This window comes from Alosa pseudoharengus, unplaced genomic scaffold, assembly GCF_046254945.1.
Source record: "Alosa pseudoharengus isolate Yale_2024_CS ecotype anadromous, Long Island Sound unplaced genomic scaffold, YU_APseudo_1.1 YU_APseudo_1.1_scf_21, whole genome shotgun sequence".
NCBI lineage: Eukaryota > Metazoa > Chordata > Actinopteri > Clupeiformes > Clupeidae > Alosa > Alosa pseudoharengus.
In genome coordinates, this window is record NW_027468674.1 from 34846435 (window position 1) to 34863435 (window position 17001).

At 43.2% G+C, this 17001-nt stretch overlaps 1 protein-coding gene across 4 annotated transcripts; it reads right to left on the minus strand.

The window, feature by feature from the left end:
* Positions 1-2003: 2003 nt before the first annotated feature.
* On the minus strand, positions 2004-8443 carry LOC143138626 (nucleoside diphosphate kinase A-like). 4 transcript variants are annotated; one of them, XM_076299056.1, is made up of 5 exons: positions 8357-8443; positions 6868-7000; positions 5694-5795; positions 5455-5567; positions 2004-2342 (listed from the first exon to the last, which is right to left on the minus strand). In XM_076299056.1, the coding sequence occupies exons 2-5, from the start codon at positions 6994-6996 to the stop codon at positions 2228-2230; spliced, it is 459 nt and encodes a 152-aa protein (XP_076155171.1). In that variant the 5' UTR covers positions 6997-7000; positions 8357-8443; the 3' UTR covers positions 2004-2227. The 4 variants fall into 4 exon arrangements, with proteins under 4 accessions (XP_076155171.1, XP_076155173.1, XP_076155174.1 ...); XM_076299058.1 differs by lacking the exon at positions 8357-8443 and adding an exon at positions 7950-8039; XM_076299059.1 differs by lacking the exon at positions 8357-8443 and adding an exon at positions 7289-7356.
* Between the last annotated feature and the right edge of the window lie 8558 nt (positions 8444-17001).

A 17001-nucleotide genomic window follows, 5' to 3' on the forward strand; every position in this document is an offset into this window, starting at 1 on the left:
CATACCATAAAAATGTCTTCATCCTCGGTGCCACGGTTCAGGTAGTTATTTAGGAAAAACTGAATTTTTTGGGTTTCGGGGGACCCAGCGCGGTGGGGGAAACAAAATTTTTCCGTAAAAGTCTAGTGGGGCTACATACCCACCAAATTTCATGTGCCCCAGTGGTTCGGTGTCCCGGGTATCGTTGACCAAAAATTCAGGAAGTAGATGACGGGGGGGGGAAAAAAAAAAAAACTTTGACAATCCCTATATGACCGCTTCGCTGAAGATTGACATCAGCTGTCATGGCGTGCATTGGTGCTGGTAGAGTGAGGAATTTGAAGATGATCTTAATGCCTGAGTTGTGTTGTGCCATGTAAGACAAGATGGCACCAAAAATGACAGGCCGAATCTACAGTCAAAAACACAGCCAAGACTAGACAATGGAGGTAAAAGTACAGCAAGGGACCAGGCAAAACTCATCGAAACAACAAACAGGGAATGGTAAAAAAAAAAAAACAAGATAAAGGGTATCACATGGCTTTTTATACTAGTTGATGGGTGAACCTAGAGGCACTGGGTGATCTTATAACATCGGTAACTTTCCCCTTGTGGTATAAACAAGGTCAAACAGTTACAACCTGAATGTCCTGTAGGCCTAGACATAGCAAAAATTATGAATGAGTGCTGACATTGCATGCCCTTGCCCATGCACCATTTTGACAAAATAATAATTAATAATAATAAATAAAAGCAAGACATGTAACCTACTTATATGTGGGCATGAAGTCAGTCAAATTATTGGCTATAGCCTTAATGAATTAAATGAAATGAGACAGCGAGATGAAAGAGACTATGGTTGGACCAACAGGATGTGTCAGGGTTACAAATATAGGACCCATGCGCAAGACTCTTCTTGACAGAAAACACACTTTAATACATACATACATGAATGACTTGGACGAAACAGAGAGACGATCCGACGAGAAACAGGAGGGTAGAAATACACAGACCGATTAACAGAGGACTGGACGAAACCAACGAGACAATAACAGGGAACACGTGAGGAGGCAGAAATGGAGGGAAAACTAACAAGACAGGAAGCACAGACCAAATAAGGAGATGAGGCGGAGACAAAGACAGGTGACAGGCAGGTAACACAAAGCACATGGGGAACAGGCAAAAACAAACACAGGACAATACACAAAATGGCCACCAGGGCGGCACAAAATCAGCAATCCGGGCCAGATCCTGACAGGATGTTGATCAATGGGCGTTGTGTTGTCGAAATAACAGGCTGTCGGACCGAAATAGACCTTTGAAGTTTTCCTACAAAAAAGAACCAAAGCTGCCATCTTTGCCCATATAAGGGTGTTAATTGAAGCTCACAACAGTACCTATGGCAAGTTGCATTGCAGGTTCCGGAGTATCACAAATCAAAGTTCGCCTTAATGTACTGAACTTCACAGTACCCACTCGAAGGCAGAGGACAAATGTGTGTAGAGCAGAGGTGTCAAAGATAGGGGCCAGATCCCGGCCTGCAGCAAGTTTCATATGGCCCCACAGATAAAGATCCACCAAATCCACCCCACTGCCTAATATGAGTTTGACACTCCTGGTGTAGGAGCAAAACGTCTGCATTTCAGATTTCTTCATCTCCGCGAGAGTTTAACAGGTGCAATAATTCAAAATCCATGTTATTTTCCCATAGTAAAGAAAATCTCAAGATAACGGATCTCCTTATATGGGCAAAGAGGGTTACTTTTTTGTAGGCGAACTTCAGAGTGCTATGATGGTCGGACGGTCAGAACAATGATATGACACCTTGAGATCAGTTAATTATCCATGTACATATAAGCTAGAAAATAAGTAAACCTCCAGACGCTGATATAGACCTTACTCTGGTTTATTTCGAGCAAACAACACGCTTCGTGTATAGCGTCATCAGGTTCGTTCAGGTATGATATGCCAGAGTTCCAACGGTGCCATGAAAGCCATAAAAGCCACTGCATTTCAGAAACATATCATATGAATATCATATCCTTTATTTCATGTGGTGTCTTACAACAAAGGAAAATCCAGAAAATAGAACTTGTTATACAAATACAAACGTCACAACACACAGCAGAAAAACTCCAAGAAAATAAGATGAAGTTACTGTTGTCAACTGTCATAAATCAATGCAAAGTACAACATGAAAGGTAACTCAATGGTAACAACAAAAGAAGAGAAACTGAAGGACATAGGCCTAATACAGCCAGCTGTGGTCACATTTAGTGTAAGATGTGAGCTCTTCTGGTTTAAACCAAAGGTTGATCTCTGTAGTGGCACTGTCAACTGCATCACTGCCATGGATTATATTCCTGTGAAAGAGACATGATTGAGAAAATAATGTCATTGTTTTTTGTCAAAACAGAAAATACCAGCTTGATTCAGATCTTGGGCTGAATCAGGTTCCAAAATGCCAATATGCACAGAGATAATACAGTGCACTATTTAATGGTCCAAGATGGCCATGACAAGCAGCAGGCAAAATGGTGTTGTTTAGCTCCATTAGGTCATTAAGATTGACAGAGTTGTGAAAATGTGTATATACAGTACTTTTTTACATAGGCTATAACTTTATATACAAACATATAACTTTATATACAAATATACTTATATAACACATAAACATTACACTAAAACACTAAAATATGCCACAGCCATGTTTTTTCTAATAATGGTTGTACACATACATTATGTTTTCTATTTTCACTAAATGGCTAGGCTATGTGTAAGCTTCAACATGCTTGTTCAGGGCAGCAAATATTACTTAAGTTTCCTTCCAGTGGTGCTAAAATCATAGCAATAGAATGGCTGATAAGATTTTGTCGTGCAAATCTAAATAGATTCTTGGTGAATTGGCATGAAATTAACTGTAAAGTAATAGGATTCAAATGCACTTTGTGATTTAGATTTTCAAAAACAGTGTCACTGAAGTAGAATTATGCAACTGCTTTGACCATAATATATAGTATTACTTGTAAAAAATACCCGAAGGATGGGGGTTAGCGGGGAACTCAACTCAACTTAACTCAAACGTATAGGGTCAGACAGCCTACCTCAGTAAGACTGAACCTACTCACTAGTAGTTTTTGTTGAACTAACTCAGTGTTTCTCTATATTATATCAACTTCCTCCTGGTTAGCAGTAATTGGACATGGGGTGTCATTTTCTTGTTTACCCATTCAATGCAAAATCAAATTAATTTGCAAAGCCTTTGCCCGGAATTATGAGATCCCAAATGAAAGTGCCACCATTCCTTGATGACTAATCAATTGTTACTAGGGGTGTAAAGATTAACCGATATCCGTTTTTAACATGTAAGATACGGCTACATCGATATGTGAAGCCCCATATCGGAAAAAAACTGAAATGAACCGGTCGTTATATCGATTTACTTGTTATGAATCGGTTAACAACCTTTTCTGCTCTCTCATTCACGTTCCAAGCAGCGCGTTCATCCCACTTCCGGTTTTGAAACTATACGTGGTACGGAATTGTGGGTAATGCAGTTCGTTTTTGGTTACATTCATTGCCTTAAGTTGTCAAATGACCTCATTACCCATACATCTACTGCAATTTAAGCATGTGACAACTCGCACTCGGTCGGCTTTTGTTTTTCGAAATCCAGCGCGAAATTAAACACTTATAGCATTCCTAAACAGCAACGATAGTCTGTAGCCTTACCTTTGATGAAGGGATTTCCTTAATGTTAAATAATAACTTGGCTCTTGCTGCTAAAACGATGCACAAATTATTAGCCAATGATTTTGTTCATATTCACTCAGACTTGTGGCATTATAGGTTTCTGCATTAGGTCTACTGTTGGAACAAAATAAGCCCAGAGAGTTCATTGATTTGTAGGCCTATTTTATGCTTGTAGGGTAGGCTAGGCTATATGAGAAAAGGCCAAGAGTTTCTTAAGCACTTTTATTTCGGTATTGTCTTACCTCAACAAGGCTACAGCTCCATGAAAACAATCAGATATAACTCTATAAAATCTGTGAAAGATCTATAAAGTCTATAAAAAAATATTTTTATGTTGTATTTGGCTGCTGTGTTTGACTGAAATGTAGACTAATCTTTTTTCATTTCAATACAGTATATGAAACAAACCTCAGTTTAGATAATCATATTCACACATTTTTTTGCCTAATTGACAACCATGACCATGATAATTGATAATATAAAATTATTGTGCGCCATGAGCAAATGATAAAAAATCTTTCAGAATGCTTTCCATTCTTGAACTGCATCGAATTGCATCGAATCGCATCGCATCGAATCGTACTGAATCGTTTTTTATAAACATGTATCTTTTCTTGTATCGAATCGTGCCCATGTATCTAGATGCGAATCGTATCGTCTTTTACATGAGAGATTCACACCCCTAATTGTTACCATTTATAAAATTAAAATGGAAATGCATTCAGTAGCCTAATACAGGGGTTCCCAAACTTTTCCAGGACAAGACCCCCCAAATACCACTAGGTTCTGGCCAAGGACCCCCTTGATGTGTTATTACCGTATTTTCCGGACTATAAGTCACACTTTTTTTCATAGTTTGGCTGGTCCTGCGACTCAGGTGCAACATATGTGTTTTTTTCCTCTTAATGACACATTTTTTGACTGGTGCGACTTATACTCCGGTGCGACTTATAGTCCGGAAAATACGGTAAACCCATCGACAATACTACGGCAAAATTAAAAATACACTAAGCTAATCCTAATAATTATTTTAGCCACAAGCACTTCGCGATGGAGCATACAGTGTGTAAAAATTGCATTTGGGGCTTTCTGCTATATACTCTACTATTATTCCCAGTCATTATCATGGAAAATATAATGTTCAGATATGCGACAAATTATTATATTGTTATATAATGGCATTATATAACAACCCTCATAGTAATAGTGTATATTTAAAATTTTTCAAATGTTGCTTTTATTTTTCCTTCCAACTTGCTGAGGCCCCCCTGGCACCCCCTCACGGCCCCCACTTTGAAAAAAACTGGCCTAATATATCCCCACTTTTCCAGGTAGGCTAATATTAAAAGTGTACTATATCAAATTAATAGACTGCATTCAGACACATTGAGTGGCGCAACAAATTAATAATATCCTATTGCAGTTTGTGCTGGTTTGTGCCTTACTAATTATTAAGTTTGCTCTACCCTGTACCATCTCAGGGTACAAACTTAGAGTTCATGGTTAGTCTCAGAGTTTCTTAAACCTGCTCTCTGGGATAACCATGTGTAGCTTACACACTCTGTTTGTTATGCCAGTCCCCTACCACTGCCTAAATCTAGTCATACATTTTCCTATCATATTCATTTTGACAAAATTTTGTCAAAAAATGTAAATGATTAAAAAAAATGTGTGCCACCTTCAAAATGCATTTCTTTGACTGAAGTGAGGGGAATGCAATACCTGCCAACTTGAATGCAGAAGTCCCCGCGAATTGTGCCTGGCTTGGATTCAGCGGGATTGGTTTCTCCCAACATCACTCTACCTGTCTTAACAACATTCATACCTTCCCAAACCTGTTGAAATAAAATTTTCAAATTAAATATTTAATTTCATCATGTTAGATTACATTACCTCCAGAAAACATCTACAAAGAGAGAAACACTGAACATCCATCACTGATCTGTTATCAATCTCTTTACCATGGCAACAACAGGACCAGAACGCATGTAGCTGACAAGCCCAGGGAAGAAAGGTCGGTCTTTGAGGTCAGCATAATGCTGCCGGAGAAGGTCCTCAGGTGCCTGTTAGGAGCATATGTTTTAAGCACTGTGAGAATGTTCATTAATTGCATCTCTTTTCATGCATTCTGTACATCTTTATAGCACAGATTCTGATGCACAATCATCTGATGAAGAGGAAGCAAACTAATCAAATTATCAAGTCTAAGGGGTGTGAGGTGTATAAAGTCAAGGAGAAAAGACTGACCTAAACAAGCTGGTTAAGCATCCAAGAATACAACGGTGGACTAATCCCCTGGCTTGTGAATCTATTTTTAGGGGTCTACTTAAGGCTATATAGACCACTTTCATTAAGTAACATGCCATCAGACAGAATTTGGCGAGATTGTTGGCCTATACTACTAAATCTGTCATGACCTCTTACCCCAAAAGTATAACTAGGCTAGGGTTCAGGACGGGAAGCCTCAATTAATTCAAGTCGCTGTAGCTGATGCCAAGTGAGACTAGGGTTTATATAAACTGAAGTCATCTCAACTATATCTAAACGAGTGTAGCGTTTCATAGTATAGTATTGTAATGATCTGAGCCTAGCTGTTATGACTGTACTCCCATAATGCTGTGCGTGTGTGTGTGTGTGTAATGTTGATGTTGGTTTTAGTATGAGTAATGGTATAGTCTTTCTTTATGTTGTACCTCATGTGTTTACCCCGTGTATTGTATGTGACTACCCTGTTTGTGTATCATGCTTGTTTAATTGACCTCCCTTGTGTTGCCTGTTTAATGACGTTCGTGTGTTTTTGGTGCGTAACCAATAAAGACCATTTTGAGACAACCTTGCAGTTTGTTACAGTATAGTATACTTTTTTGATCCCGTGAGAGAAATTTGGTCTCCGCATTTAACCCAATCGGTGAATTAGTGAAACACAAACAGCACACAGTGAACACACAATGAGGTGAAGCACACACTAATCCCGGCGCAGTGAGCTGCCTGCTACAATGGCGGCGCTCGGGGAGCAGTGAGGGGTTAGGTGCCTTGCTCAAGGGCACTTCAGCCGCGGCTTTTCTGCGATATACAATAGCTATGCATTATTAGCGTAGGTGATAATGGAATATAGTAACGTGGCACATTTCTTACCTGAATCATCTTCATTCCGACAAGTTTGAATCCTTTTTGTTCAAACCGCTTGATTATCTCTCCAATAAGTCCTCTTTGCACGCCATCCGGTTTGATAGCTATAAAGGTGCGCTCTTCGTTTCCAGACATCGCTCTGTAGATGAAAAAAATAGATTAATTGCAATACACGCCATGAAACCACAAGCATCTCATTACCATTTAGACTTACAGAGATTGGCATTTAATACACTGGCCTTCAGTACCGACGGGGGGCCGTGATGAAGAGCCCCCCGACCCCATCAAGAAATTCTCATGCGTCTTGACGCACGACGTGGCACACATATATCATACCTGTCCACTAAAAGCTTGTTTATTCAGCACTCTGGACCTAGCAAGATCTAAATTGCTACCACACAAACCGCGCCGCCGATTGTTGATTTACCTAATGACTGTACCAAGGCACCCAACCTAAAGCGCATTTAGCCTAATCCAATCACGTGCAGTCACTACCAGGGGCGCCTGCAGGAACGAATGCTATGCTAGGTAAACACACCCTCTACAGAACCCCCCCTCACCTGCCCGCAACGAAACTTTCAAAGCATTGATAATACTTGCCCGTTTTCCGGTTTTAGGTTCGTGCATTGGTCAGTTAAAAAGTAGCCTACCGTACATAGTACTAACAACATCCACATGCAATATCTTTACACCAACAACGTCTATACGACCTATTTGGACAACTTCACACAGCCCTATAAAGGCTAAAGTTACCTTTAGTTTTGTTCTAGCGTAGCCTACCGTTCACGTATGGCTTTAAACAGTGCCGGTTCTCCCTATACGCACATGTTGCTTATGGGCCCTGCAAATTAATGAAGCCCCCCTCCCCCATCTCCCATTGACTATAGTTATAGCGACAGTCTCTTATACATTAACAAGATTATCATGAAACCGAATTCCCCTTCAGGGAATGAGAAACGGAAGTCGGATAAACTTGTGCTCGTTCCTAGGTTTGATGTCAACAAATAATCTGAGTAGCCTATAACGTTAAATTGATTTTGATAACTTGTTTACTAACTTTACTTTACAGAAAATTGTAAATAGCCTACTGTCATGCAGTTGATGGGATACTGTGCAGAGTTGAGAAGTTATGGTAGGCCAGTTTGGTGTGAATAGGCTACACACACACAGGGACATTCTCTCTCGTTGAGTAGCCTGGTACGCACAGTGTGCACGGCCGTACACCCGCAGGCGCGCCTGGCCACTACCACCTTCAACTAAACTGATTACTGGTGATAGGATACGTCCAAAGATCAAGCTTTGAATTATCAGCGGTATACGCAACGATTTCTGAAAACATCGAATAACACACATAATAGGAATATAATGAGCATCCACAACTTTGCTTGTAGTCGAGGCTATATCTAGAGCTATAACAAATGTACACTTTACCAATGACAGAAAAGAGAAACTGGCTGAATTTTCCAAAGAACAAAGTAGTTTCGTTGGGACAAACCTTATGGGACGTACAGCAGATTACCCTCGCAAAGATAATATAATGTATCCTTATGCAGAGATTTCTGTCTGTAATTCCGTGACAGAGACGTATCTGTTTTTATACTGGGTAGGCGGGACTGGTGAATGAACTGGGCGATTGGCTTAACTGCAGGATGAGAGCACTCAGATAATCTACACTAAGGTCATCCGCAATTTGTGGGTTCAAGTAGAAAAGAATAAAAACAACGTTTAGCCAATGAGAAGTATGATGAGATCTAATGGTATCTTGTCTGATTTTCAGCCAGGAAGTAAGAAACAAATATGTGTTCAGTATTAAAATAGCCTATGTTATTCCACAACCTTCTGGTGTATTAAGAGCAATGACTACTCCTGACATTACCAGTTGGTTATGCAAGCCCCTTATGACTTTCCAGTTAGACACAGATGGCATTTTGTAGAGCAACCTCAATCCAGTGCTTTAGAGATTATCAGATCAAAACTGATCTAAGGCTTAATGTATAGGCCTACAGCCCATCATATATTAAGATATCATATCATTTGACCGTGTCCATTAAGAGTCCATTAAGAGTAATTTCCTTGATCATCAAATGTCCTAAACATATAGGTTTTACCTATATTAAAACAGGAAACAAAGTAGGCAGCAGGCATTTTTTCATGACACATGGGGGAGCACGAGCACTTAAAAAAAAAAGTAACACTTTTTTAATGTTTTTATTTTAATGTGTCGCTGTTACAGTGTACCTACCTAATTAGGTCCAGTGGTACAACCTGTGTAACAACATGTACTATCAGGTACTATCATTGTACTTGCATTATGTATTTGTGGGTACCTACATATAGTTGTTACATTGTAATACTGAGTGCTTTTACAAAACTTTGCCAATTTGCCTACATTTTTATCAGAGGCAAAGAGCTGACCTGAGACCTGCTGGATGGGGTAAATCTGGTCATGATAGATTTGATATACAAACCATTCTTAGCTCCAGTCAAGGCCTCATTGTCTTCAGTGTACATGTAACACATGGAAGGCATGTTAATAGCACACCATTGAGTGAATGGGGAAAATCACTAGCACATTCTTCAGAGTTGTCATAGGTGCCTTGGTGGCCTTGCCCACCGTTATTCTTCTTGAATAGTCACTCAGTTTGTGGTGACGGCATGTTCTAGGCAGATTTGCTATATTCCTTAGATTTCTAAGTATAGTAAGTATAGTATACTCTTTTGATCCCGTGAGGGAAATTTGGTCTCTGCATTTATCCCAATCCGTAAATTAGTGAAACACACACAGCACACAGTACACAGTACACACAGTGAGGTGAAGCACACACTAATCCCGGCGCAGTGAGCTGCCTGCATCAACAATGGCGCTCGGGGAGCAGTGAGGGGTTAGGTGCCTTGCTCAAGGGCACTTCAGCCGTGCCTACTGGTCGGGATTCGAACCGGTTACAGGTCCGAAGTGCTAACCAGTAGGCCACGGCTGCCCCACGTTTCTATCATCATCCATTCTCAACGATGGATGCTGATAGAAATTTTTTTTGTATCCATCCCCTCACTTATGCCTTTTAAAATAACTTCTTTGAGTTGTCTGGAGTGGTCTTCATTGTGGAATTATAGCAAGGAATAGTGATTGACCTGTGACTGGACCTTCCAGACGCAGGTGTCTTTATATTACTATACTATACACATTCACTGTATTCAGGCGAACTCCATTTCACTAATTGTGAGACTATTAGCACCAATTGGCTGGACAGCTGTTGATTTAGGTCAGTCACTTTAAGGGGGATGAATATCTATGCAATGGCTTATTTTGCATTATATATTAATTAATATTACTTTGTAGAAATGGATATTGAAGAGGGAATTTTTGTAAATTATTGTAAAAAATGCCTAATTGAATTGACAAAGATTCCATTTATTAAAGTGAAAGTAATTGTAGGTGGATAATTACTTAAAATTAATCTTAGACTGGCGAACTTAAGGAAAAACTCAGGAATCAAGTTTATTCTGTTACAAGCAGAGAGGGTACAAAAAAAAGGTCTATGGTCTATGTAGGCCTAGCCCAGGCCTGAAAGGCCTAGGTTGGCCTGTAGCCAACTTCTCCTCTCTTCCGCTCTACATCCTTAGTCCAAGTCTAAAAATCTAAAATCTGACAAACCTTGCAGTTTAGTTACTTTTAAATGCTTTAAACAAAGAAGAAAATGGCGCCAAAAACAAGCCCACTTGGTTGGCTCTCCACTTGGCATCAGACACACCTACTCACACCCACTTCACATCTATTCATTCTTATCAGAATAGCATGAGGAGAGACATCATATATATCAGAAATATCACTTATAGAATGTTCCAAACATTCTCACAATCAAATCATTACAATCCTTGTACTGAGACTATCAGAATGATACCAAACATGAATACATTTACATTTCATGACACATGGATACATTATATCAAGGTAATATCCTTCGTCCTGTGTAACTGATAGGCCTTGAACCAGCACATTAGCATTCCATTGGGGGAGGGGATGGTGTCTTTGTTTAAAACCAAGAAGGGTTACATGGCTAACTAAAAGTAGTCTTGAAGTTAAATTATTATCCATTTTAACCATAAATTTATTGCTATCAAAAGCAATATATCCAAGGGGGTGAATACTTTTTATAGGCACTGTATGAGTATGTGGTGGAATAGCATTAGGCTTAGTAGCTTGCTAAACCGAGCTAAACAGTCTAGCCATTGAAAACAGTTGAACAATGAGTTCACTCAAGATAGTTCTGGCAGAGTAACTGAAATTACCAACACTTGGGAACTGTTACCCATAACCCCACTGACACACAGATAACTCTCAGTCCAAACTTTTCTTGTGATGTTTATTGATATTATGTGCTAAAAGATATAATCTTGTTAAGGTGTTCTATACTTTTTCTGTATGCCGGTGCACCTCCATAGGTTACATTCAATTGAATCAAACACTTTCCCCCACGTTTGGGTTTTATTCACCAATTTGGGGGTGGTAACTATGATTATGACTAAATGCTGAATGTGTCTATATGAGCTACGCCACCGATTTTGATTGGCTTTATTAGGTAATATAAGGTGGCAATCTGAGCTTGTTTAAGTTAGTTCGAGTTTCTTTCTAGTCTTTAAGTTACGACAATATCAAACATGATTGATATTATCACAATTATTTTTTGTCTCATGCAAATTGTGAGGTGGACAATATAAATCACTCTGATTATTTGTTATTTTGTTTCTTATAAATGAATGGTTAGAACAACTTTATAACCCTCTCCGGAAATACTTCTACACATTTAAACCCTTTACCTTCACCTGCTCTTGCACGTGGAGACGTAACATGATTTGATTTGATGCTGTTACATAACACTGCAGGTTGGAGATGTCACACAGAAACAATGTTGTAGAAGTACAAAAAATATGACTTTGAGAGAAGTAGACTATATGGGTCGTTTAAGTTGGATATACCTTAGACAAATACATTGCACATCCCTAATTTTCCTCTCCCAACTTTACTGCGGAGCCATGACTAGCACACGCTCGGCAAAGGAGGGGCTGGCTGCCACATTCAGACGGTAGAATCTGGAGCGAGAAGGCCTGAAAGAGTGTAGGCCTCCTGGATGGCGTCCACAACCCAATGGGACAGCCGGGATTTCGACAGAGGCCGCCCGAAGCACCCAGGGTCAAAGCAAACAAAGAGCTGGTCTGACCTCCGTAGAGTCTGAGTGTGCCGCATGTACTCAGACAGAGCCCTGACTGGGCAAATTGCCAGCTGGTCTGCTGCTGAGGCCGGGAGAGACCGCAGCTCTGCTGACTGCGACAGATGGAAGTCAGTCAGGACGTTGGGTAGGAAGGCTGGGTTGGGGCGAAGAACCACCGTCGACCCATCTGATGAAAAGGCACAACAGTCGCCATGGAGCTCACTAATCCTCTTTGCAGAAGTAATGGCCAAGAGGAACGCCGTCTTAAGAGAGAGCCACTTCAGGCTGGTGTGAGTGAGGTGTTCAAAAGGCGGAAACGTCAGTGCCTCAAGGACGAGGTCCAAATCCCATGGTGGGACAAGAGGGCCAGCACTGCACACTGTGAGCCTCCGTGCTCCTCTGAGGAAACGGGAGATCAGGGAACAGCCGTCCTCACTGTTGGCAAACTCCCCAATGTGGACAGCCTTCATAGCTGCCACCATGCCCCTCAGAGTGACTGCTGATTTGCCTGCCTCTAGCTCTAGCTCTAGCTGAGTGACTGCAGAAAGAGTAGGATGTCCTGGGGCGAGGCTGAAAATGGGTCCTTCTGGCGTGTCTGGCACCATGCTGTGAAGACCCGCCAGCGATAGGTGTAAGCAGCCCTCGTCGATGGTGCTCAAGCCTCCTGCATGGTGCGCACCACCGCCTCTGGCAACCCTAAGGCCAAGAGCCTGTCCCTCTCAGGGGCCAGGCCACCAGACAGAGCCCTGCCGGGAAGGGATGGAAGAGTTTGCCGTCCGCCAGGGATAGGAGTTCCCTCCGGAGAGGAAGCTCCCATGGCTGACCATCCAGCAGGATGAGTATCGCTGAGAACCACGGCATGTGACGGGACGGGAGGGAAGGCATAGAGCAACGCTTGCGGCCAATCGCGCCACGGTAGAAAGTGCCAGAGGGCGAGGAGAGCGGCCCTCAGCTCCATGACATTGATGTGCTGGGATAGCCAAGGGTCCGTCCAGAGACCATCGATGCCCTGACCATCGAAAGAGGGCAAGGAGGACTACCTGCACCATTGCTGCCATAAGGCCCAAGAGGCGAAGGCAGAGTTTCTACTCCACCTGGGCGTGCAATGTTGGGTACAAGAAAATAACGGGAGAAGAACCCCGCTCGGGGGTCTGAAGTCCTGACTTCCCTTATCGCCCTCTTGTCCAGGGGGAGTGGGATCACCGGCACTGCTTTGCAAGAGACCAGAGAGGTGTCGAACATACAAGGACAGAATGTCCGCTGTGTTAGCCAGGCGGGCTTGCATCGCTATGGGCCTATGCAGCTTACCCAGCAGAGCCTCCATAGTTCTGCCATTGGTACTGAGGCAGGAAGGACCACCAAAGAGGAAGTTGGGAGAGGAGAAGAGGGGCTCCAAAGCTTGATCCACTGGGGGGAGCGAGCCACAATCAATCAGCCCTTCGCCGTGCATGTTAGAAAGCACCTTAGCCTGGCCAGACCACCTACGAAAAGTAGTTGGGGAGGAAAACTGGCGACAAACCAAGTCGCCAAGTCTGGTAGGAGCTCAGTCATGTCTGGGTGCTCAGTCATGTCTGTGTGGAACCTAGACGCAGAGGCAAGGGGCTTCTCTGGAAGGGGAATATGGGAAGGGGGCAGCCGTGGCCTACTGATTAGCGCTTCGGACTTGTAACTGGAGGGTTGCCGTTACATAGGCATGGCTGAAGTCCCCTTGAGCGAGGCACCTAACCCCTCACTGCTCCCCGAGCACCGCTGTTGTTGCATGCAGCTCACTGCGCCGGGATTAGTGTGTGCTTCACCTCACTGTGTGTTCACTGTGTGCTGAGTGTGTTTCACTAATTCACGGATTGGGATAAATGCAGAGACCAAATTTTCCTTGCGGGATCAAAAGAGTATATATCAAGAGCCCTGGATGCCCTGCCAACGACATCCTCAAACAGACGAGCCAGCTCGCCTCCCACCAGGACTGTGCACAAGGTAGCTCCTCTCCCTCAGACGAGAGAACAGTCTCAACATCCACAATGGCCTCCTCATCTTCCTCCTCCAGCTCACGTGGACTGGTAGGAGGAGCAGGTTGGAGAACTGAAGGCCTAATAGAAAACAGTGAGGCTTATGAGGCTGCTGAGGACTCCCCAAGCTACCTGGCTACTCTTGCCATCTTCCTTGATGGCCCCTCAAAAACAGGAGAACCCACACGTTTACCAGAGAAAAAACAACAACGGGCTTCCCTTTGGTGGTGGCCCAGACACAACACACACTTATCATGGCCATCTTCCATAGGCATAGAAATGCCACAACCAATGCATTTGTGGCCCTGATGGCGCTCCTTAGTGGAAACGGGGCCAGCAGAATGACGCTCTGTTTACAGCCACAGATGCCTGTGAATGGGGAAGAGGCCAAAGCCACCTGTGTGCTGCGAGCTAGGTTGGCTAGCGCAGTACACGGACTGTTCCTGAGTGCGTTAGCGGGCAGTAGCATGGGCAATACACTGCAGGAACGAGGCGTCTACCGACGCAGCAGCAGCAGCTGATACTTACCTGTCTACAAGAGTCACGCTGAACTAATCAGCTGTGACCACGAGAGTACTGCAACGTCGGGAGCCAGCCGCAGTTCTCAGTCACCGGCACGAAGCTGGGCAACCTGAGCGATGGGGAAGGCCAGCCGGAATGGAGGTCTCCCTCCTCGGCCGCCGGTCAGCGGCCCGTGAATGAGGAAGAGGCCAAAGCCACCTGTGTGCTGCGAGCTAGGTTGGCTAGCGCAGTACACGGACTGTTCCTGAGTGCGTTAGCGGGCAGCAGCACGGGCAATCAGCCGTGACCACGAGTACTGCAATGTCGGGAGCCAGCCGCAGTTCTCAGTCACCGGCACGAAGCTGGGCAACCTGAGCGATGGGTAAGGCCAGCCGGAGTCACACTCGGTGCGTGAGTCGTGGGTTGCACGCGCAATACACCAAGCAACAATAAATTTCCGGCCGTAGCCGGACAACGCCTTGAATAGTTGGAGGGATAAACCGATTGCTTACAGCTGACCGAAGCCTGCCAGGCAAGGATTCCCGAACAGTGCATGAGCCACGGGTTACGTGCGAAATACGCTGTCAAGGGATTCACCACTTTCAAGCCACGAAGAGTATGCGAAACTACAACAATCCAGAGAGGCTGCCCATAGACAGACGACCAACCGTACCAAGTAAATGGATTCTTAGCTGTAGACAACTCGCACAAGAAAATTTCACCTGTTCACTACCACACGGTTGCAACAGTGATTACACGCCGACACAGGTGTTTTATAGGTTTGGGTTAGGCGTGTCCGGGCGAGCTGGTGTGTCTTAAAGCCTATCCACGGTCCTTAGCAGGTGGGGGTTCATTCCCCGTACATATGGAGAGATGGTCTCGAGACGATAGAGAACACTTGGTTAGATGTCATTTTTTGCAGTGAATAGCCTATTCTGCCTATTATGGATAATGTGATTGTCACAAAGTGCCGTCACTACAGTTGAGCATGCTCTTCGATTGCCATAACAACAAGCTTATTTGGTATTGTGGTCAAGTTGCCGATTTGATCCCCTGGAGGCCACGGTTCCTTTAGTTTCAATGCGCATTTATCGCATCATTTTACTCACCTTTACAAAATGGATCGATCTACAGCGGTTTCACGCAAGAGGAACAGGTTATAGAGTTCAAGCAGCAGATCACTGGTAGGGGCAACACAGTTGCGCATAATAAGGAGGTGTGCTGGTAAAAATGAACCAATCGTGTAAATTCGTAAGTGAAAAGATTCTGCATATTGCATTCATACAAAAATAATAAAGAATATTCTCAGGCATGCCCGAAAGACCCTCTATCTCCGGAGAGACCCCTGTACAATACTAGCTCCGAGGTCCAAGGCTCAGTTGTTCAAAAGAAATCTGATCGGATTTCGGCTATCGGATTGGATCAAATCTTGAAAATGGGTTGTTCAAACCAGGAGGTCAAGAGCATGCAGATTAGCTTTGGCATGTTAGCATACACCATTTTCAAGTATGTGCATTATCGCCACCCTCTGAACTGGAGGACGACTCCCTTTTCAGGGTGTCTATTTACAGAATGTCCAATAAAAATCGACGTTGGTCCCTGCGTCATTTCCAGCTTTGGAACTTGGTGCATGGTCAGAGCCGACTGGTGCTCGATCCGAGCCACAGTGTTCGATATGGCGTTCACTATGAATTGGCCTGATTTACTAGCCTAGCCTCCGCCATTCATTTGTATGGAGGGCGGGACTTAATCACACTCTCCAGTTATATATAATACCTCCATAGTTCAAACGGAAAAAAATATCCTGAAATCTGATTGGATCACATAATCTAATCTTGGTTTTGATCTCGATAAAATCTTCACTTTGTGTTGCTCAAAACTTTTGAGTTGGATTGGGATAAATTTGATCAAACAAAATAGGATTACCCTGATCCCTACAGAATGGTGGATTCAGGGTGGATTTCAGGCACAAAATGTAATAAAACATTAAAGTTGGTCAAATAATATTGTAACCTAGAAATCTAGACGCACCCTAGCGGCGGCAAATTAATTTGCTCAGCCTGTACGTCTAGTATCGAACCATAGGAATTTCTATTGGCTTAACACCGTGGATGTTCTCCAATCACAGCGCTCTATTTCATTAGAGAGTCTTAAGGTGGGCTTAACAGGATAACGACATCCTGCGACAGTGAACAACAAGGAAGGTGGCTATGGCGAACGAAGAGCGGTTGTTTGAATCGGCGTTGGCGTCAACTTTGGAGGAGTTGGACTTGTGCTTTTCTTTGAAAGTAGAGCAACACAATGCACTTAAGTCATTCCTTTCGAAGAAGGATGTATTTGCCGTTTTGCCGACCGGATACGGATATGGTCGTAGTGCTGGCCTATTGCATGCCTAGACAGTTTGAAAGACAATTCTCTGCCCGCCC

Bases quoted from the DNA above. Each gene is read 5' to 3' on its own strand.
- LOC143138626 (XM_076299056.1), bottom strand. From the start codon at position 6,996: ATGTCTGGAAACGAAGAGCGCACCTTTATAGCTATCAAACCGGATGGC. The intron at 5,796-6,867 runs GTAAGAAATGTG...TGCTCCTAACAG, and splicing joins TCGGAATGAAGATGATTCAG to GCACCTGAGGACCTTCTCCG. The intron at 5,568-5,693 runs GTAAAGAGATTG...TTATTTCAACAG, and splicing joins CTGGTCCTGTTGTTGCCATG to GTTTGGGAAGGTATGAATGT.